The sequence below is a fragment of the Mytilus edulis genome, chromosome 12 (assembly GCF_963676685.1).
Source record: "Mytilus edulis chromosome 12, xbMytEdul2.2, whole genome shotgun sequence".
Taxonomy (NCBI): Eukaryota; Metazoa; Mollusca; class Bivalvia; order Mytilida; family Mytilidae; genus Mytilus; species Mytilus edulis.
The window spans coordinates 37,134,450-37,158,076 of NC_092355.1; the positions used below are offsets into that span (position 1 = coordinate 37,134,450).

Here is a 23,627-nt window from a genome sequence, read left to right on the forward strand (position 1 = left end):
ATGACCCTCTGCCGCCAATACAAATGCCGAGAGGATATGGCGGAGTGGCAATATTATGGCGAAAAGAACTAGACCACCTTATATCGGCTGTGAAAGCAGGAAATAGTAGAATCCAATGCATTGAAATAGAAGGTGATCCCAACATCATCATTATTTCTCTATATTTACCATGCAAAGGACCCACAATAGTACACAAGAGTTACAAGAATGTATAGACCAACTGAATGAAATTGTATGTACATACTTGAATACTCATCAGATAATTATAGGAGGAGATTTTAATGAAGACATAATTAATGGTGCTTCCTCTCAAAGAAAAAAGTGTATCAATGACTTTATGCAAGATCATGAGCTATCTTCAAAAGAAACTGGACTTACCTTTATACATTCAAATGGAAAAGATTCTACGGCCATTGACTTTATTCTTTATCAAAACAAATATTCAGAGAACATAATAGATATAAAGAAGCTAAACGTAACTTCAAATGTCTCGGACCATTACCCTATATTATTGTCTGTTCTACATCATCAGAAAAAGCTCAATACTTCAGGAAAATCGAAAATTTCAACAAAAACATTTAACAAAAGAATTAAATGGGACAAAATTGATACAGGAAAATATGCAAGTCTCATCTCGACAGAAATTAGTTCAACAAGATGCCAAATACAAAACCGTGAAGACATTGCGAGTGGTTTTAGCACTTTAAATAACATCATAAGTAAAGCTTCAAAAGTTTTTGCTCCTAAATCAAATAAAGGAAAAAAGAAGCCAAAATTACAAGTCATGAATGAGGAAATCCGCAAAGCTATCAGTAACAAGAAAACTGCATTCTATAACTGGAAAAATAACGGAAGTATTAATGATCAGCACAACTACTATCTGAAGCAAAAGAAACTAACAACTTACGAACTGAGGAAGCAATGTCGTTTAGAAATAGCACTTAGAAGAATAAACGAGAGGCAAAAACTAATTGAATCTAAAGTTTCCGATACCAAAACATTTTTTAGAATGATCAGAAATCAAAGAGGAAAAATGTCCAAACATATAGATGAGCTCAATGTTGATGGTCAAATTTATAACAGCGACAATCAAATAATTAATGGCTGGCACATACATTTTGAAGAACTAGCTAAAAAGTCTGTCAATACAAAGTTTGATCATAAACATTTAGAAAATGTCGAAAAAGAAGTTAAAGTTATATCTGATATTTGCCAAGAAAGATATATCCATATGCAAGTGACTAATAAAGAAGTAGAAAAAGCAATATCAAGCTTGAACAAAAATAAAGCAGCAGATATTTATGGGATCACAGCAGAAAACATTATATATGGTGGTGAAGATCTGAGAGCTTATATATGTGAACTCATAAATATGTCCTTTAAATACTGCTATGTTCCAGACCTACTAAAAATAGGCACATTATTTCCAATATTCAAAAACAAAGGAAACATTAAGGATGCTATTAACTATCGTGGAATAACTGTCACTCCAACCTTATCGAAAATAATAGAAAAGATTCTGAAATTGAGAGAAAATGTAAAAATTATAGAATCTCAAAACCCATTACAAAGTGGATTCACAGAGGATACCACCCCATTAATGTGTGAACTCATCATAGAGGAGTTTGAGAGAGAAAATAAAGACCTAAAAAGACCAACTTATTTAGCTATGCTTGATGGGAAATCAGCCTTTGATGTTGTGGTACATGCAAATCTCATTAGAAGACTATACCAAATTGGAATATCCGACCAATCTCTACTAATGATACAAAATCTGTACCATAATGCTGCTACATGCATTAAATGGAATGGTCATCTTTCAGAACCTTTTCTAGTAGAACAAGGAGTACGTCAAGGTGGAGCTATATCTGCTGACTTATATAAAGTATATGTTAACCCTTTATTGAACCTTCTGTGTGAAACAGGACTAGGCGGGAAAATCGGTAACATAAACTGCTGTGCACCTACTTGCGCTGATGATGTCGCTATTATAGCAACTAATCCTCTTGAGATACAGTCTTTGGTCGATATTGCAGTTGATTTCAGTAGAAGAGAAGGATATCTCTTACAACCAACAAAGAGCGTCATACTGCCAGTAAGAACAACCACAAAAACAATAGAAACTGAAGAAGGATTCTGGAATATGGATGATAAACCAATGCCAGTAGTAAAAACTGCAAAACATATTGGAATACATAAATCAGAAAAAAAACTCAGTCCTTTTAACAGTTGAAGAAAACATCAAAAAAGCAAGGCGCACTTTATATAGTTTAATGGGATCAGGTCTACACGGAACCAACGGATTAGACCAAGAAACAATACTCACACTAGTTAAAACTTATGTACTACCAATTTTAACTTATGGACTAGAAATTTTGATCCCAAAAGGAAAATCGTTAACTATTTTAAATCTATACCACAAGAAATTATTAAAACAGCTATTATCATTATCTACAAATACAGCAGACCCGGCCATTTATATACTCTCTGGCATGATACCAATTGAAGCTGAGTTGCACATCAAAATTTTGACATTATTTGGAACCATCTCTAGATCAGAAAAAACTTCAAATGAGTGGCGAATAGCAGAAAGACAACTTAAATTGAAATCCTTTACAGTAACAGCTGGTTCATTGATATAAAAAAATCTGTTTGTTATATAATATAGAAAATATAGAGAAATATCTGGACAATCCACTTACAAAATCAAAATGGAAATCATTTATAGACAATAAAGTGCAAAGCTACTGGACTAACAAAATTCTTGACGACTCTAAGATGTTCTCAACTCTTCAATATATGAACTGTCAATATACTATCGGGAAAATACACCCACTGATTACTACAAAAACAGCAAATAATAGAGACATTGTAAGGATTCCTTCAAGAACTAAAATTGCTACAGGAACTTATATATTTCAATCAAATCGAGCATCATTCAATAAAAACAAAGTCAATCCAACATGTAAACTTTGTAATAAGAGTCCTGAAACCTTGTCACATTTTCTATTGACATGTGAGTCACTTGAAATGGCCAGGAAAAGATCCGTGGATATTATAATTGATATGGGAAGTGAACTTTTAGCAAAATCTTACTTTGTAGAGGAAGTAGACTTAATTCAACTTATAGTTAATCCCTTCTACTATACTGTGAATAAATGTAACAATGAAATTGTTCAAAATATTGCTGGACAACTAGAAAGAGTGTGTAGACAGCTTATTTATAATCTGCATATGAAGCGATATGATCTGCTAATTAAACAACAAAAATGCGAAAAGAAAAACAATCTTTCGTGAGGAGTGTATATTAGATAACATGTGACATTATGCTGATGATCAGGGTGGGAATCTCCACAGGTATCATTCAGTCGCAATCAAATCAAATAGACAGTTAAATAAACCTTAATAGATTTTGGTTATTATATATGGGTGCATACAGATCAAAATTAAAGATAAATTTTTATCTTTTTATTGTCAAATTATATATTAAATGTACATAACGGTGGCGGAAGCAGGACAAGTCGCCCCACTGGCAAGTCGCCCCACACCTAGTCGCCCCACTTTTTCACCAACTCGCCCCACTTAAAAAAAAAACCGCCCCAACCTGGATCACCAACTCGCCCCACTTTTTAAAAAATCGCCCCACATGTGAAATTGGTTAAATCATGTTTAATATTACTCCTGCCAACTCGCCCCACTTAATGGAAAACGGTAATATTTAGATATAAAATTAAAATATAAAAACTCGCCCCACTTAAAAATAATTTTCGTATTATTGAAAAATAACTGTATTTTTTTAAGATTAGTTATTTGCATAACAATTGAAAAGAAACCTGTTAATTGTATCATAATGCAATATATCATAATACTTAACGGATTTCAATTAACAGCAATTTGTTATCATAGCAATTACCAGATTGATTACTTTTGTCTCTGAATTAAGAATAATTCAACACTAACGAGCAATCAGAGAAAGGCAAATGTTTCTCTCAAGTAAATATCAAAGAGAATGCCTATTCATTCATTTACCATAAGCGTGTGTCGTGTTTTTGTTAGTATAAGTAGTCAAAACAGGTTTTGTTGTTGTTGACAAATTGATTGGTAAGTTTTGTCTATGGTTTGAAATCAAACAAAAATGAGACATTTATGGCTTGGTATTAAAATTATAAAAAGCAAAGTAACCTTTGACATGCATTTACTATGTCTACTGTGTATCCTTGTGTTGTGTGTGACGTGCACGTGCGTCCCAGACAGGAGGCACTGCAGTGTGATTCTTGTGACCGGTGGCAGCATCGTACTTGCAATTCTGGTAAGTCTTTATAGTAATACTTTATTTACTTTACATTGTACTGATGAGGTTACGGCTTTAGAAACTTACATAGTATTGTTTTTTTTATATGATTATCATTCATGTTAATAAATATTTGTTAAAGCATTAAATATTATTCATTAAACGCCAACTATATTAAATGAATTGTTTCCTTTTGTTAGGTACTATCAGCTGTAGTTTCCTTTATGCCACGACGTCCAGCTGTGCAGGTTGCAGTAGTCGATTTAGAGAAGGGTATGTGGAAAGGTATTCGTTTGGTGTTACCCGGTGTTACGATAAAGGCGTCTTCCACTTCAACCAAGCTTTGTGGCGTCGGATACAGAAACTTGGACTTGCAGTAAGTGTGCATTTATATATTTTAATTCATTACACATGTTTCAATAATTAAAAACTTTTATATACATATAAAGCAATGAGACAAAAAGCAATGTGGTATAATTGTCAATGAGATCAAAAGCAAATGTGGTATAATTGTCAATGAGATCAAAAGCAAATGTGGTATAATTGTCTATGAGATAATTGTTTTTGAGACATAAAGCCGATTAGATCAGTTTATACTATTACTTGATTGTGATTTCTAAATTTGAATATATATCACAGACTTAATTTTCATAATTTTTCTTCAGTTCTCCTACAACAGACGAGGTGATGTATTCTCTTTCTGCCGTAACATCATGGCCTTACCATTGTTACCTGCTAGTCACATTGAGCCAACATTTAGAGAGCTAACCAGCCGTGTTACTGACCCAGCACTTAAGAAGTTTAGCAGTTATGTCCGCAAGACATGGATCACCAGCGCATTCTATCAAATGACAATTCATGTATTCATGTCTTCATGTTCTTGTTTCTCGTGTTTCTAGTGCTGACACTTAATCTAGTACTTCTTTGATGTTATCATGCCAGTGCTTGTCATAATTGATCTAATGAATGTTTGTTTAAAATATTATTGTTATGCATACTTATGTAGATGTGCAAACATCTGAGAATAAAATTATGTAAACACACATGATTCTTGACTTATTTTATAGAAAATTGCATATATTTACCATGACAAACACGTCACAAAAATGCTGTTCCTAACCTTTTATCTGTTTTATTTCAACTATGCAGAAGAAAAGAACAAAAAAAAGGAAGCCTTTCAAACATTCTCATAAGTGGGACCAATTGGAAAGCCAACACACATTTCAGTTTAATTATTTTATTCGTAAGTGGGGCTAGTTTGTAGCCTTTAACTCTATTCATACTTGTACTATTCATAAGTGGGGCTAGTTGACATTCACGTTACCGAAAATATTAATACTCACTTCTTACTGCTATATTAAAAAAAAGGAATAATATAAGAAGTTTCTATAAGGTTTTCAATGGGATAGCAAATAAGTGGGGCGAGTTGGCAGGAGTAATATTTACGGAATTTAACTTATATACAACGGGATAACATCTTTTTCCATAAGTGGGGCGAGTTGGCAGGAGTAATATTTACGGAATTTAACTTATATACAACGGGATAACATCTTTTTCCATAAGTGGGGCGAGTTGGCAGGAGTAATATTTACGGAATTTAACTTATATACAACGGGATAACATCTTTTTCCATAAGTGGGGCGAGTTGGCATTACTACATTCATCCTGGTTAATAATATAATATAAATCTAGATATTATCGTTTTCTTTCAAGTGGGGCGAGTTGGCAGGAGTAATATTCACGGAATAACATCCTTTTCCATAAGTGGGGCGAGTTGGCATTAATATATTCATCCTGGTTAATAATATATTAATCTAGATATTATCGTTTTCTATAAGTGGGGCGAGTTGGCAGGAGTAATGTTTACGGAATTTAAGTTATATACAACGGGATAACATCTTTTTCCATGAGTGGGGCGAGTTGGCTTTACTACATTCATCCTGGTTAATAATATGTTAATCTAGATTTTATCGTTTTCCATTCAGTGGGGCGAGTTTTCAGGAGTAATATTAACGGGATTTAACACATTTCACAAGTGGGGCGATTTTTTAAAAAGTGGGGCGAGTTGGTGATCCAGGTTGGGGTGGTTTTTTTTAAGTGGGGCGAGTTGGTGAAAAAGTGGGGCGACTAGGAGTGGGGCGACTTGCCAGTGGGGCGACTTGTCATGGATTCACGGTGGCATTACAGAAAAGTCACTTTTTACCGATATTTTACTGTGTATTCGTAATTGGATTTGACATTCATTGTGTATTATAACATTGTGTGGTGGAGGATTACATGTATATTCAACTCCTTTGGAGGTGTGCCTACATTGGCAGAATTTATATTGATACAGATACAGATACAGTTGGTGTCTTTCCCTCTACTTCTAAATTTCCTCTAAAGACAAAAAGTAAGTTATGTATACACAACGATTTTTCCTATTATATCATGATACTTAACAACGAAAATTCGAGTTTCAATATTGTGATTGAAGGAAAATCTACATTCAGACGTATATATATTTAAGAAATAATTCATGGAAGCCATAGATTTGTTGGAAATTTACACATGGCCTGGGCCGTGATATTCGAATTTTATCCTGAGCGTTAGCGAGGGATAAAATTAACGAATATCACGGCCCAGGCCATGTGTAAATTTACAACAAATCTATGGCTTCCATGAATTATTTCGATTCTAATAGGACAAATACGATCATTAAAAACCTGAAGCGATGATGGGTATACCGTGTGTGTGGCTGTTCTATTTTACCCACTGTTCGATAAATGTAAAACAAATTTAATAAACCTGCATGAACGATAACCGCTAGAAAAAAATGTGATTCCTTTTGTTACTTCTCAGTAAACCCAACATTTGCAATTTTAAATTTACATTTTTTATCGTAAGCTACCGTCAAATTCACTCTTGACATGTTGTAACCAAGGAGCCGCCATGTTGACTTGCTGAAATCAGTAAATGTGCGAATAATGCAATAGAACAGAAAACAAGCAACACCTACCTCAATACTTTATTTTAATGCAATTGTATCCGAGTTTAGAAGGTAAACGCAATAGAAAAACCTACAGCTTTGACGTTTTCATACGTATGACGTCATGTTTTGAAATGACGTTAATGCGCCAAAATCATTACTGGAATTTCGCGGAATTTTAATTTATTTTGTTTTTGTCCATTTTTCCGTTCTCTAATGTGTAAATTCTTTTTGTTATGCGTAAGAATCAGAATAAATGTTCTGTAGGGTTTTATTCAATTGTAATTGTTAACACAACGAAATCCACAACCGTTTACACATAGGTAACGATACATGTGGATTTACGTGGGAGGCATATTTAAACAGCCATTTGTGTACATCTTGGAGTCTGCGCTAAGTATAGATATATCGAGAATTTTATCACGGTGTTGTTTACAAAGCGAAAGAAGCACGTCATATTAGAATAACTCTTTGATATCAGAATGCGAGATTTTACGATTGGGATACCGATTGAGGAACCTCCAATATAAAGACTACATGTACTATACTATAAGTTTAAAAGGAAGAATTAACTCTAACAAACATTAATTAATTTATTTAAACAACATTTGATTAATATTCTATTTATATTATGAGGGGGGTAGGAGTGGTCCTGATCCCAAAATCCCGATGTCCTGAATTTAAATAAATATAAATCCTGAAATTCGAAAAAAGAATTCCCGGATCCGGAAAGGTCTCAATCCAAAAAGCCAGGCTTAAAAACACCCAATCCCCAGGCGTGGATCCAGAGGGGGGGTTCCGGGGGTTGGAACCCCCCCTTTTTTTTGGACGATCAATGCATTTGAATGGGGACATGTAATTGAAACCCCCCCTTTGTCCTGGGTTAGAACCCCCCCTTTTTAAAATGGCTGGATCCGCCCCTGATTCCAGAGTCCTGATAAAGGTCCTTTTCCCAACCTCTATGCCATTTCATTATTACTTTCATTTTCTATAGATCTATTTAACGTCACCATAACTTCCCTAATGCTCCTCACTGTAAATTTTATATATGTAACATTGCCCTGATGACCGCCAGCCTGTCTTTAGGTGAAACATGTCAACCTATTAAACCAATACCATGCGGTGAACATTTTAGCATGTTTAGTGTTATTGTCTTTTGTGGCGACATTTTAAAATATTTAAAGTGCGAGGCTTGCCGAGCTTTTTGAATAATTTAAATTTAACTGTTTGGAGTGGAGAAATATCGTAAAGACATGAGTTATAGTGGTGGAATTTGTTTCTCTAATAATTTTTTATCCTTCCTTTTTCAAAAATTTGTGAAAAAGTTGTGTAACTTAAATGTGACGTCATCAGGAAAGGTCACTTTTTCATGATTTTCACAGTAGGAAATTTCAGAAGAAATCAAGAAAACTGGACGCCACAATTAAATTTCAACCAATCATTTGCAGAGAACAAATTTTCCACTAGTTAGGAGAAATATATTTCTCACACCCACCATGATCAAGAAATGTGAAAATACAATGTAGCACAAAATTTAGAGTTGTCTACTCTTTATTACTTAAATTTTCGAATCTGTACTGCAAACAGTATAATGTATATCAAATGGGAAATGAATCTTGTAGGGTTTTCAGTATAAAATTGATGAAATCCTGCAGTACATAAGACTTCGCGAGATTTAAGGAGTTTGGAAGGGTCTTACTGAAAACATTACAGGACTGCTAATAGATTAACCACATAATTCCACACGTTCAACAAATTCCAATGAATTGGTAAGTTTATAAAAAGTAGACCTTCATGTATATTCCGTCATATAATTGACTAATGTGAGAGTGATTTATTTGATGTAAAGTTTTTGGAAAATGACGCAGTCATTGTTCCATTACTGGCGACCTGAACTTCATTACATTTCTCTGCCTACCGCGCTTGGTTTCGTATTTACTATTTTCTATACAAACTGGAATCTGCTTGTGTTATCATTAATTGTGCATGAGAGGTCATTGTGTAGTAATCAGCCAGGAACCAGTTTACAAACTAACTGGTTTCTGCTTGTATTCCACTACACTCGTGCAAAGTGTTGTAGTTTGACGGGAACCAGTTTAGAATTTGTAAACTACAAAACGTAATCGGTTATTGTTCATTCCGTTTTGGTGTTTCATACCGACTTTTATGGTTTGAATAAGCTTAAGACCCTTCAAACATTAATGTGATAGGTATATTAAAGACTGTTTTACAAAAGGATGGAACTGTTTTGCTTTCAAAGTCGTACTATAGTGATATCTGTTATGTACGGATTTCCACTCTCACCGGTTAATTTCTTTTTTTACACGTGCTTTTGAAACTTCCTGTTTAAAATCGCAAGTTTTAAAATTGTTTTTTGAGTGAATTTAACTTATTTTAACAATCATGAAGCGTTCCAGAATCATTTTCAAGCAGTTTCTTCTTCTCTTTGATGATGGAAAATAGGTTTTTCTCAAGAAAATACCGCAAACGATCGCAGAGGAATTGAAACGTACAAGTCAAGTCGGCACCTGGTTAAATTGGCATCTAGTCAAATCGGCACCTATTTGACGTCAATTCGGCATCCAGTAATATTTGTTATAATATTTTCTATTCAATTAATTAATAACTGTTACCAAGTACATAGTGAATATGTTGTTGTGTATTTAGGTAAACAACGAAACCAAAGTGAAATTATGTTGTTGTGTATAAAGGTAAACAACGAAGCCCTTACCCGAGCTGTTGTTTTAACAATTAGACAATTGTATGTATGTATGTATGTATGTATGTACGTAGATCCCTCCGTTTACGGAGCACCCCTCGAGAGCTGCGAGGGTACAGTGGAATCCGTGTACACTCCCTATCGGGATTAATGGAGATGTGTCACTAACGTATTTACAATGTTCAATATTTACAAGGACAATCCCCACCCAACACCAGGGAGTGTTAGGACACCGGGCAGATTATTAAAAAAAATTGGAAAACTATGAGTCCCTTTCAATAAATCAAACTTTCATGCCAAATAATAAGCAAATTTAAGGTGTTTTTTTTCAGTAAAGTTTAAAAAGCATTAAACAAACAATCCTGTAAAATGCTCAACTGGTTTAAATAATGCATAAAAATATCCAATATCTCATGTATTAGTCCAAATAATTATGACGTCTGGCAAGGCTATTTTTATTTTTCTGTGACGTCTTCCTACGAAGTTCGTAGGAAGGCTTTCTTAGGAAGGCGTCCCAGAAAAAAATTAACATAGCCTTGCGGTCATAGAAAGGTGTCCCAGAATGAAATTAAAAAAGCCTTGCCAGACGTAATAATTATTTTGACTACTCATATATATATCATTAAAAATACACCAAAAATGTCATTTAGTTGAGAAAAATAAATATATACAAAATGTACAATGAACACCCAAAAATGTGAAAGTTAGTATTTAACTCTTTTTGCTTAAATACTGAAAAAAATTCTGGCAACCCCTTACTTATTTTTACTCTTTTTGCTTAAAATACTGTTAAAATATATATTTAACATGGGTGACGAATTGACTATATCAGGTGTCGATTTAACCAGGTGCTGATTTGTCCAGGTGCCGGTTTGACTAGAATTCTTTGACAAATGTTTGAAATTACCTGAGTTTCATTAGACCTTTGATAACAGTAACAAAAAGATTATTTACTTAATATTTTGTGGTATCAGGTCTGTTCGCGCCCAATACACTTTCGCACCTTGCACGTTCGCACCCAAGGTCCGTTCGCACTCTACTCATTCGCGCTCAATTTTAATTCAAATTCAAGTTGAATAATTGGAAAATCATGATTGTTGTTTTAAATTGCTTTGGTGTAAATACTGAATGTATTTATAGCTTGAAATGAGTAAAACATTGAAGATTTTAAAGGAAAAACACAAAAGATAATTGTTTTTAACAGCTTGGTCCCTTTGATCTGAAACAACGAAACAATAAAATATAGGAACCAAAATATAGCAATCCACTATTATAACCAAAACATGATAAAATCTATTCAACACACAGAAAAAAACATAGTCAGAATCTCACTTCATTTTGAAAGAAGTCAATGAAACAAAGTTATAGCAATACACTAAGGGAGCTACCATTTGATTTTTATGGGGGGGCTAGGATGAAAAATTTTGTCCTGCATTTTTTTTTAGTTGTAATCTCTGTCCTGCCTTTTTATTTTTCACTCTATTCGGTCATGCCTTTTTTTTTATTAGTTTATCCTGACTTTTTTACCTAAATTGTCATCCTGCATTTTTTTTTTGCAAAGTGTCTCATCCTGCCTTTTTTTTTACTCAAAACTCCTGTCCTGCCTATTTTTTTCAAATTTCATCCTAGCCCCCCCCCCCCCCCCCCCCCCCCCATAAAAATCAAATGGTAGCTCCCTAACCAAAACATGATTAAGAGTTATTCAACACAAAATAAAACGTTGACAAAATACCACTTTAATTAGAAAGGATTATTATTATTTTTAACAATACGCTATCCAAAACATGATTAAGATTTATTCAACACAAATAAAAATGCTGTCTCACTTTATTTTGAGACAATGACAACAATTATACTTATAAGAAAACACATGCTTACAGAGTTATTAAACACAAAACCAATTAAGATTGGGTGCAAACATTTAGGGTGTGAAAGTGAAAGGGGGCGAACATGAGTGGGCGCGAACGGACCCGGATTCAGACTATGTACCAGTGAGAAATATACAAGCCTTTCTACGGTATTTATTTGTACAATTCAGGTAGTCTTGACCTATTCATTTGTCTTAAAAAAAACAAGCCAGTTGTCACCTTCACTTCACACACACACATATATACGAATATCAATTATATGCTTACGAGACATGTTGCATTGTTAAACTAATTACGGTATGTGAAAATCAAGACTTGCATAAAAACTATCCCAATATTAGAGACAGTGGCGTCATTTTTCTTCAGAGCTTTCAGCTCTTTGATTTATCATGGGTTGGGAAATTCTCGATCACTGGAAATGCCATCGATACCATTTTTGTAGAGCATTTGACTTTTGTTGAAAAAGCGAGACATAGCGATCCTATATTCCATCGGAGGTGGTGGTGTCTTCTAATATTCACTCTGTGGTTAAAGGTTTTGAACTTTTAATAAATTTCTTAAACTATCCTGGATTTCTACCAAACTTGATCATAAGATAGTATTCAGAAGTAAATTTTGTAAAATTAAAAATTCCTATTTTTCTGTATTTTGCTTTTAAATGGACCTAGTTTTCCTGCCAGAAACATTATATTCACTCTGTGGTTATAATATATATCAATAAACTTTGTAAAAAAAAATCCTGTTTATCCATATTTTACTTATAAATGAACATAGTTTTTCTGCAAGTTAACATATAACATTCATTCTGTTGTTAAAGTTTTTAAAATTTTGATAACTTTTTCTAACTATCCTGAATTTCTACCAAACTTGGACAGAAGCTTGTTTATGATCAAAAACTAGTCTCTAGAAGGAAATTTTGTAAAAATATATTTCCTGTTCTTCCATATGTTTCTTAATTATGTATGTAGTTTTCTTTGTTAACATTACAAACAAACTGCAGAACTTTAAGGTTCCTGAAACATTTAGTAGTTTCATAAACTAGGCGATACATTGGGTTACATGGAACCAGGTTCAACCCTTACAATTTTTTTTTATTTGATGTACTGCGTTTGCATTCTGTACCATTTTTTTTTTTGTCGAAAAAGCAAGACATTATTAGCGATCCTACATTCCGGCAGCGGCCGTGTCCACAAATAGTCACTCTGTGGTTAAAGTTTTTGAAATTTTAATAACTTAAACTATCCTGGATTTCTACAAAACTTAAGACAGAAGCTTGTTTATGATCATAAGACATTTGTGTAAGATAGTATTCAGAAGTAAATTTTGTAAAATAAAAATTCCTATTTTTCTGTATTTAGTATTTAGAAGTAAATTTTGTAAAATAAAAATTCCTATTTTTCTGTATTTTGCTTATAAATGGACCTAGTTTTTCTGCCAGGAAACATTACATTCACTCTGTGGTTAAAGTTTTTTTAGATTTTGATAACTTTCTTAAACTATCCTGGATTTCTACCAAACTTGGACAGAAGCTTGTTTATGATCATAAGTTAGTATCCAGAAGTAAATTTTGTAAAAAAAAATCTGTTTATTTTCCGTATTTTACTTATAAATGGACTTAGTTATTCTGCCAGAAAACATTACATTCACTCTGTGGTTAAAGTTTTTATATGACCGCAAAAATTTTAATTTTTTGGTCGTATATTGCTATCACGTTGGCGTCGTCGTCCTGCGTCGTCGCCGTCGTCCGAATACTTTTAGTTTTCGCACTCTAACTTTAGTAAAAGTGAATAGAAATCAATGAAATTTTAACACAAGGTTTGGTTCCAACAGTTTAGGAATTAAGGGCCAAAAAAGGGCCCAAATAAGCATTATTCTTGGTTTTCGCACAGTAACTTTAGTAGAAATAAATAGAAATCAATGAAATTTAAACACAAGGTTTATGACCACAAAAGGAAGGTTGTGATTGATTTTTGGAGTTGAGGTCACAAAAGTTTATGAATTTATGGCTAAAAAGGGGCCCAAATAAGCATTATTTTTGGTTTTTGCACCATAACTTTAGTATAAGTAAATAGAAATCTATGAAATTTAAACACAAGGTTTATGACCATAAAAGGAAGGTTGGGTTTGATTTTGGGAGTTTTGGTCCCAACAGTTTAGGAGTAAGGGGCCCAAAGGGTCCAAAATTGAACTTTCTGTGATTTCATAAAAAATTGAATAATTGGGGTTCTTTGATATGCCGAATCTAACTATGTATGTAGATTCTTAATTTTTGGTCCCGTTTTCAAATTGGTCTACATTAAGGTCCAAAGGGTCCAAAATTAAACTTAGTTTGATTTTAACAAAAATTGAATCCTTGGGATTCTTTGATATGCTGAATTTAAAAATGTACTTAGATTTTTAATTATTGGCCTAGTTTTCAAGTTGGTCCAAATTGGGGTGCAAAATTAAACTTTGTTTGATTTCATCAAAAATTGAATAAAATGGGTTCTTTGATATGCCAAATCTAACTGTGTATGTAGATTCTTAATTTTTGGTCCAGTTTTCAAATTGGTCTACATTAAGGTCCAAAGGGTCCAAAATTAAACTTAAGTTTGATTTTAACAAAAATTAAATTCTTGGGCTTATTTGATATGCTTTATCTAAACATGTACTTTGATTTTTGATTATGGGCCCAGTTTTCAAGTTGGTCCAAATCAGGATTCCATATCAAGTATTGTGCAATTGCAAGAAATTTTCAATTGCACAGTATTGCACAATAGCAAGAAATATCTAATTGCACAATATTGTGCAATAGCAATAGCAATTAATTTTCAATTTGAGTTATCTTTCTTTGTATAGAATAGTAGTTGATAAAATATGTTGGAAATTTGCCAGACATGACTATGATGTCATTTTCTATTTTATTTGCCAATAACTTTATGTAAATAACTTCATTGGAAATTTGCCAATATAAAATGTTGCTGATGAAGCTTTTTTTCCTTATCTTAGGCCACACCAATTTAATTTCTTGTTCTACGGATTTTTGGACTCCAAAAATTGGGGCGAGCGAGCGATTTAAAAATTTTAATAAAAAAATATTTATTTTGCAAATTTTTGAGGCGAAGCTTGAAAAGTAAAGGCGAGCTATTATATTTTTTTTTTGTAAACATAAAATAGTAGGTTTTGACAATATTAAAACTTGATTTATCACTTGTACTTTGAGATTTCTTTAATTTATGAAGTATTTTTCCCTGTTCACCAATAAATAATTGATTAATTAGATTTGGTATATGTATGTGTGCAAATTAATGAGACAATTCTTCATCCAAGTCATAATCAGGTTGGAAACAACCCGGGTCAACCCCTCAATTTTATAAATATCCTTTTTATGAGGGGTCAATATAAGTTACAATATATTTTTTTGTAAATAAAACTTTTTAGTACAAAAGAGCTCATATTTTCCCAAAGAACTATATATCTATCTGGCATGTCTGGTATTAAATGGTCAAAACATGCCCAAGAATTTTGTAATATTCCTGGACTTAGGCCATGTTAACACATTTACTTTAATGTTATTCAAAATAAATAATATCATAAATAATTCTCTTTAAGAATATAGTTATGTTGTTTAAAATTACTTAAATATGATGTATTTCTCCTCTCTTTTAGCTGGGAACAGTATATCTAACGTTAATATATATGTTCCTGCTTTTAAATTGTGATTATAAAAACAAGTGCAAATATCTGTTTATAATATTTACAAAAAAAAAACGGTGCGTGAAATGGACACGATTACATTTCCGGATGCGGGAAGCGGGAATATAACAAAAATAAAAAAATTCTGCTTTGAAAACAATAGGTGCGGGCGGGTCCGTCGAACAAGGAATTAAATTGGTGTGGCCTTATCTAAAATGTTTTTAGATAATGTATGTTGGACATTTGCCAGACATGACTATGATGTCATTTTCTATTTTTATTTGCCAATAACTTTATGTAAATAACTTCATTGGAAATTTGCCAATATAAAATGTTGCTGATGAAGTTTTTTTTATTGTTTTATACAATAAACAATGTATATTCACTTTTACTACCAACCAATCTTTACCATTCAGTGATAACAAGCACTTTATTTTACATTTTAATATATTATGATGTATTTAAACGAGTAGTTATTGTTGCAAACTCCATTAGAAACTTGAATTGATATCAGTTTTGGAAAAAAGGGAAACGGGGATGTGAAAAAAAAAATCAGGGGGGGGTTAAATTTTTCTCATTTCAGATTTCATAAATAAAAAGAAAATTTCTTCAAACATTTTTTTGAGAGGATTAATATTCAACAGCATAGTGAATTGCTCAAAGGCAAACAAAATTTTTTAAGTTCATTAGACCACATTCATTCAGTGTCAGAAACCTATGCTGTGTCAACTATTTAATTTTAGATTTAAATAAGTTTGAAAAAGAAATCTTTAATTGATTTGTAAAATCTTGACATTTGTTTTGTGTAAAAAAAACCATGTAATGTCAAAAATTTGATCACAAACCAAATTCAGAGCTGTATCACGCTTGAATGTTTTGTCCATACTTGCACCCACTGTTCAGGGTTCGACCTCTGCGGTCGTAGAAAGATCTGTCCTGGATTTCTACCAAACTTGAACAGAAGCTTGTTTATGAACAAAAGCTGTATCTAGAAAAAAAAATTGATATTTTGTACCTGTTTTTCCATATTTTACTTATAAATGGACTTAGTTTTTCTTCCAGTTGACATAACATATAGTCTGCAGTAAGTTTTTAATACATTTATTAGATTCATAAACTATCCTGGATTGTTATCAAACTTGGACAGAACCTTCTTACTTATTACCAAAAGATAATATTAGAAGGAATATTTTTATTATTTTTTCCCCTCATTTTTGTAACAAGCCTGCGATTAACAGCAAAAGTAGGCTAGACACTGGGACGAGGAACCCTTACAAATTTTATGATGAAATGAATGCGATTATGACAAATTTGAAGTGACAGATTACTAGTTTGATACCCTGGCCTCACTTATTACAAAGTTTGCATGACATTCTATTGATATTGACAAAGAAACATGCCATCATTCGACTTATCATACTTGTGTCAGTGGGTAGAATAGACCACTTTCGAGTTCATCCGTCACCGGAAGAAACTCGTCAATTATACGCGCCTTTATGACGTCATTTACCAGATAGAGGGGCTAAAACTAAAACCAGAGTTTTTGACGGAAATGCATCGAACTCGAAAGTTGTCTATTGAATGTTAATATTCTGGTAAACTATTAAATTTATGAGTATGATGAGTCTCGCTTATTAACCTTCAACAAACATTTAATATTCATGTATATGGGTCATTTTCAAAAAATGTCGAATTTTGAAATTGAAAATATTATTAAAAGTTACTTATTCAAACAACCCTCTACATAAGCAAATCAAAACAGACAGTACTTTAAGAACAACATATTAAAAGATGCAATCTTAATGATGTCATACAAAAATATGTTGAAACATTTTTTGATCGGTGGTACATTATTTTGTCTATCCTGTTACCATTTTCAAAAGAAATTTTGGGTTATTAAGAAAAGGTTTAGATAAAATGTTAAGCTTGTTTTACGTAGACAATTAGATGGTTTTCAAGAGAATAAACTTCTATATATATTCATTCTGTAATTTAATAGATTATTTGCCAATTTAACAGGTTGTACTGAAAAATGCCTCTAAAAATTGGTTTTCAAAGGTTGTAAAAATTATCACCAGTAATGCAAGTCTAAGATAGCAATTTATATTGTTCGGCATTTTTTCACCCTTTCAAATAAACCCAACATCAAGTAAATCCCTCATAAGGTAGTTTACTTTTCTCTATATTTCATTGGTAACAGGAACGTACGTTTCTGATATATTACTATATAAAAGTCTATCCTGTTACCTTTTTGTCTATCCTGTTACCGATATCAGTATTGCACCTGCGAATGCTTAATTGGGAAGATTAATACGTTATAACCTTAAGATGACTTCAAACAACGAAATATTTCATTCGTTTTGCACCTATATGTTAAGATAAAAAAAATAACGACGTTTTTGTCTACAATTGTCTATCCTGTTACTGTAACCATAGCAACCATAGTAACAGGATAGACATAACAGGATAGACAAATTTCTTCGTTTTTGATTGCTGTTGTGAAATGACTACTCCCTTTGGTGAAGTGATTATGTTTTTCTATTGTGAATTTGGTTTCCAACACGTTATTGCACTTTTTACAAGTATACTGTTGGTGTATTTAATCAAAATTGGTGGTAACAGCATAGACATGAAAAAAAGTACGCTATATTTTTTTCACTAAATGTCTTGAAATTTCTTTTCTCTACTCTGTCGTTCAAGAAACGAGGCGTTTTAAATGTAAAGATTACTTTGCACTTTTGAGATCAACACTGACTGATTCAATATTCATAGGGAGAATAATTTCACGGCTGATTTAAGTAGCGGTAACAGGAAAGACATGAACCTCCTGTACGCAGATTCAATTTAGTTTGTAGATAATATGTTACATACAATGATATAGAAGCTACGATTTTTCGTTAGAGTAATATTAAACGTTCTTAAAAAGTCCCTTTTGCAGATATCAAGGCGATCAGAAAATCGCAAAAAAATCATTTGAAATGTGTTTTTCTGACACTGTACGCAGACAAATACCCCCAAAATGGGTCTTAAATGCAGTTTAATCTTATCAAAATAGATGTAAGGTGTGTTTATTATTAATGTTCTGAATCACAAATCCGACAAGCTTTCATTTAAACCATTACAACTGAAATTTCCATTAGAAATAAAAAAGTTAGCATGGGTGTACTGAAAATTCGACATTTTTTGAAAACGACCCATATATCTATATATATATATACTTAAGTCATCAATACATGTAGTTCCATCTCTATCTACTTGACACAAGTGACAGTTAGTAAATGAATGCAGGACAGAAAGTCAGAGGACAATAAGTCACAATTCAGTTTGAGATTATTATTTTTTTTTAACAAGAAAAAATTTGTATTTTTCTTTATCTAGTATACATAAACATGATAAAGCAACTTTGTTATTAAAATTTATTCAATCAATATCAAGTATGATCAATGTATTGTTATGTCAAAATGTCAAAATGGCTTGGTTCTTAAATGGATTCATGGTGCAAATTTTAAGAAATATAATTCCTTTGCATGATTAAAATTTGATAAATGAACATTTTCCTAAACTTAATAATTAATATTTGTTATAAAAAGAAAATATTTCAAGATCATTCTCTATATGTATTCAAACAATTGACAACAGATTATTTGTGACTTTTTGTCCTGTGACTTTTGTCCTGTCAAAGTGACTTTTTGTCCAGTGACTTTTGTCATATCAAGTTTGTGACTTTTTGTCCTGTGACTTCTGTCCTATCAAGTTTGTGACTTTTTGTCCTGTGACTTTTGTCCTATCAAGTTTGTGACTTTTTGTCCTGTGACTTTTGTCATATCAAGTTTGTGACTTTTTGTCCTGTGACTTTTGTCATATCAAGTTTGTGACTTTTTGTCCTGTGACTTTTGTCCTATCAAGTTTGTGACTTTTTGTCCTGTGACTTTGGTCCTATCAAGTTTGTGACTACTTTTTGTCCTGTGACTTTTGTCATATCAAGTTTGTGACTTTTTGTCCTGTGACTTTTGTCATATCAAGTTTGTGGCTTTTTGTCCTGTGACTTTTGTCCTACCAAGTTTGTGACTTTTTGTCCTGTGACTTTTGTCCTATCAAGTTTGTGACTTTTTGTCCTGTGACTTCTGTCTGTTTGCCTAATGTGAGTGAGGCATTTGTGTACTAAGGGACAATATTTTTGATATTCTTCATAGATATGTTGCTTATTGATTTAATTACATGTATGTACTTTTTGCAGAAAATGCCAAAAACAGGAATAAGACGTAGAATTGGCTACAGGGATAAATGTAGAGCAAGGAAGAGGGTTAGAAAAACCAAAGATTCAGATGCCCATACCATTGAAGAGCATGAGCATAATGGAATTGATTCAGATGCCCATACCATTGAAGAGCATGAGCATATAGTTATTTATGGTAAGTTGCATAAATGACCAATACTTGGAGGAAAGGGCCGGAACACACTGACTATAGATAAATGCATTGCATTTTAAAAAGATCATGTTTATTCAATGGTTTCACCATTGCTACATCTTGTATATTTACGACATTCCAATTGTGGTTCAGTGATTTTCCATAATGAGCTAATCAACAAAATTTTTCCAAGGCAGCTACCTAAATGGAAAAAATATTTTCTGTTGATAAACATGATAAAAATGTATATAAATTGAAAAGAACTTTCAAACCTATGATTGCGCTGGAGAAAAACTGCAATTTTAATACATGTGCATGCAAATCAAATATCTTGGTTAGTGGGGTCTACAGTACATATACAACATTTTCCAAAAGACCAAAACAGTGAAAAAGTATATTTTAAAAATGCATTTGAATTTATATATAATTTGTCGAAATAACAGCCCAACAATGTAACATGTTCTTCCCTGGCTGGGATTCAAACTCAAGCTACAGAGAGATTGTGGCACCAAACCGTTGTGCACTACACTCTGCAAGCTAGACCACCTGACCATGCACATAGGTTCAAGTATAGTTAAGACTTAAAAAAATAATTTGAGAACTGGTCATATGTCATGAGTATTGGATGAGTACAGGTCGAGAATGGGTTAAGACTGTTTCAGACTGGACGAGTAATATTTCAGACTATTTTTTTATAGAAATAATGAGGGTCAAGTACAAGTCAATTGCATCAACTAAATGTTTGGACAATTATACACCATACTTTTAACCACAAACTACAAATCAAGGTTGAATTTTGGTAGAATCACTTTGAACTTTCTTGAGTTATGTCCCTTTATAATGTTGTTTGCAAACGGGGGCATCATCTGTGCCTGATGGACACATTTCCAATTTATATTTTATCAATTCAGTAAAATTATGATTTTTATTGCAGCTACGTCTACAGATACAAGATTTTGGCCTGTCCCAGAATTGATAGAATTAGGTGATATAAGCAACGTTCAGTCACCAGCTTACCGAAATGAGAATGACGAGACCAATGAAAATATTGAACATTATGTTGTGTTAGATAAAGTCTACCAATACGATCCAAATAACAGTCTAGATGAATTTGTAACAACAAAGAGGGAAGAGCATTATTCCACACTTAAAAGAAGTTGTCAGAAGCTTGTTGAAAACCCTTTATATGCACCAATTGAATTCATGCGCTCAGCTAGAATTATAAGATTTGTATCAGTTTATGATTGTGACAATCCTGGAGTAAAGTTGATTTGTACGATAAAGAAGAATTACTCTGCAGAAGTGTTCGTTCACGGCAAGAGATTAAGTGATCAACATGACCTTTGGCGCACAATACCAGGAAAGTTCATGACAATTCAGCGAATTGAACGTCTTTTGATTGTTCTGCTTCATTATGATGTATGCATTGGTAATCCAGACGAAGAGCTTCAGAAACTATGTTCAGGAAAAATGGGGTATGTTGAAACAGGTTATGGAGCTTACCGTGGTGACTGTGTTTATCAAAGTACAATCCGCACAATATCATGCATGTTATTGACCGACAGATGGAAACCAAGATGTAAAAATTGCATTATCTATCGTAAAACTATAAAAAAGCAAGAATCTAGAGAAAAACATAAATCACCTGCATCAAGTAAAAATTGGTTAACATCCAGAAAAGGAAATAGTCGATTAACTGATTGCGAGAAATTTGAAAAAATTAAACAGTTAAAGAACTACAGTAGTGACTTAGAAAGTCAGGTGGCAGCACTGAAAAAGAAAGTTAAAAAGTCCATAAGAACCGATGGTATATTGATTAGTGAAAATAACAGTACTAAAGATATGGTAAATTTGATGACATCATGTGAAAATATTGTCGATTAACAATTTACATATAAAAACTGCTAATATATATGTTCCTGATTTGTTGTAACATATGTTTGTTATTTGTTAAATAAATCATAAATATTTCTATTTTTAGTGATTCTTGAAAGTTGTGTATAAATATAGATTCTTACATTGATACGATTGGATTATTGGATTTATCCAATCGAGATAGTTAAATTATCAATTTAAAAGTCCGTTAAAGATATGTTATGATAAAGTCGATAAAGACTTAAGTCAAGAAAATCAACAGTGAAACAATGCTGATTAAAAGTTATTTGTAAAAGAATATTCTAATTCCCAAATTGATGAAAAAAATATTCTGTTCAAGCAGAGGACTAAAAAAAATATTTTAAATCATTATTTCCCAATACCTTCATGACCTTATTGTGTTAAATTTGAACAAAACATTGGAGACCAAATAAAAGGAAGAGCTTTGCAAACAAAAATTAAACTTAGAAAATACAACAGCATAGTCTTCTCAATCTATTCACATCCAGAGTAAAGTCGGTTTGAATTTGCCTAGAAACTAAATTTCAAAACTTTATATCTTTGCTGCATATTAGTTGATTCCATTGGATTTTTATCCCCCATTTATGGGCATTATGTTTTCTGGTCTGTGGGTCCACCTGTCTGTTTGTCAGTCCGTTCGTCTGTCTGTCCCACTTCAGGCTAAAGTTTTTGGTCAATTAAGGTAGTTTTTGATGAAGTTATAGTCGAATCAACTTGAAACTTAGTATACATATTCCTTATGATATGATCTTTATAAATTTAATGCCAAAATTAAGAGTTTTTACCCCATTTGCACAGTCCACTGAACAGAGAAAAAATGATAATGCAGATGGCCAAGGCATCAATGTTCTAGGGATCCATTCTTGTTTCTTTTGAACTGCCCCATTTCTCTGATGTAGCTGCATACATGTACATGATGTACAGGTAATTGGTGTGTTCCAGGAGAGATATATAATACATAAGCATATAGGTTTTCCTTTTATATAAATAAGAAGGTAAAGATGTGGTATGAGTGCCAATGAGACCCTCCATCCAAGTCACAGTGTATAAAAAGATACAAATTTTGTTTAATTTGTTTCTCATCCATTCTGGATATTCAATCAATTAGAATTATGTTTAGATAACTCTTGCAAAATTATGTGGATGTGTTTTACTAAAAGTCATCAAGAACACTTTTTATGTCCCTGCAAATGAAAGTTGTAAGGGGGATATTGATTTACCTCTGTCGGTATATCCTTTTGTGAGTCCCATTATGGGAATATAGCTACTCCACGTAACTCCTACAGATTTAATGTAATTTAGGTCATGGTCCAGCGTCTTTCTATAAGTAAAGCAATTTTCAACATCAAGTTTTTTGCTCAAGTTAGCATGTCACAATTATATATTTAAGAAATAATTCATGGAAGCCATAGATTTGTTGGAAATTTACACATGGCCTGGGCCGTGATATTCGAATTTTATCCTGAGCGTTAGCGAGGGATAAAATTAACGAATATCACGGCCCAGGCCATGTGTAAATTTACAACAAATCTATGGCTTCCATGAATTATTTCGATTCTAATAGGACAAATACGATCATTAAAAAACTGAAGCGATGATGGGTATACCGTGTGTGTGGCTGTTCTATTTTACCCACTGTTCGGTAAATGTAAAACAAATCTAATAAACCTGCATGAATGATTTCTTAACTAACCGCTAGAAAAAAATGTGATTACTTTTTTTACTTCTCAGTAAACCCATCATTTGCAATTTTAGATTTGCATTTTTTATCGTAAGCTACCGTCAAATTCACTGTTGACAT

At 32.7% G+C, this 23,627-nt stretch overlaps 2 protein-coding genes across 3 annotated transcripts in view; both read left to right on the top strand.

Moving 5' to 3' along the window:
- LOC139498374 (5-hydroxytryptamine receptor-like) overlaps positions 1-23,627 on the top strand; it is a 219,679-nt gene that overhangs the window by 142,691 nt on the left and 53,361 nt on the right. The window lies entirely within an intron of this gene.
- LOC139498372 (uncharacterized) lies at positions 6,656-21,904 on the top strand. 2 transcript variants are annotated; one of them, XM_071286753.1, is made up of 3 exons: positions 6,656-6,785; positions 19,759-19,933; positions 20,865-21,904. In XM_071286753.1, exons 2-3 carry the CDS (start codon positions 19,762-19,764, stop codon positions 21,812-21,814), a joined length of 1,122 nt encoding a protein of 373 aa, XP_071142854.1. In that variant the 5' UTR covers positions 6,656-6,785; positions 19,759-19,761; the 3' UTR covers positions 21,815-21,904. The 2 variants fall into 2 exon arrangements, with proteins under 2 accessions (XP_071142854.1, XP_071142853.1); XM_071286752.1 differs by lacking the exon at positions 6,656-6,785 and adding an exon at positions 8,849-9,028.

Bases quoted from the DNA above. Each gene is read 5' to 3' on its own strand.
- LOC139498372 (XM_071286753.1), top strand. From the start codon at position 19,762: ATGCCAAAAACAGGAATAAGACGTAGAATTGGCTACAGGGATAAATGT. The intron at 19,934-20,864 runs GTAAGTTGCATA...TTTTTATTGCAG, and splicing joins TGAGCATATAGTTATTTATG to CTACGTCTACAGATACAAGA.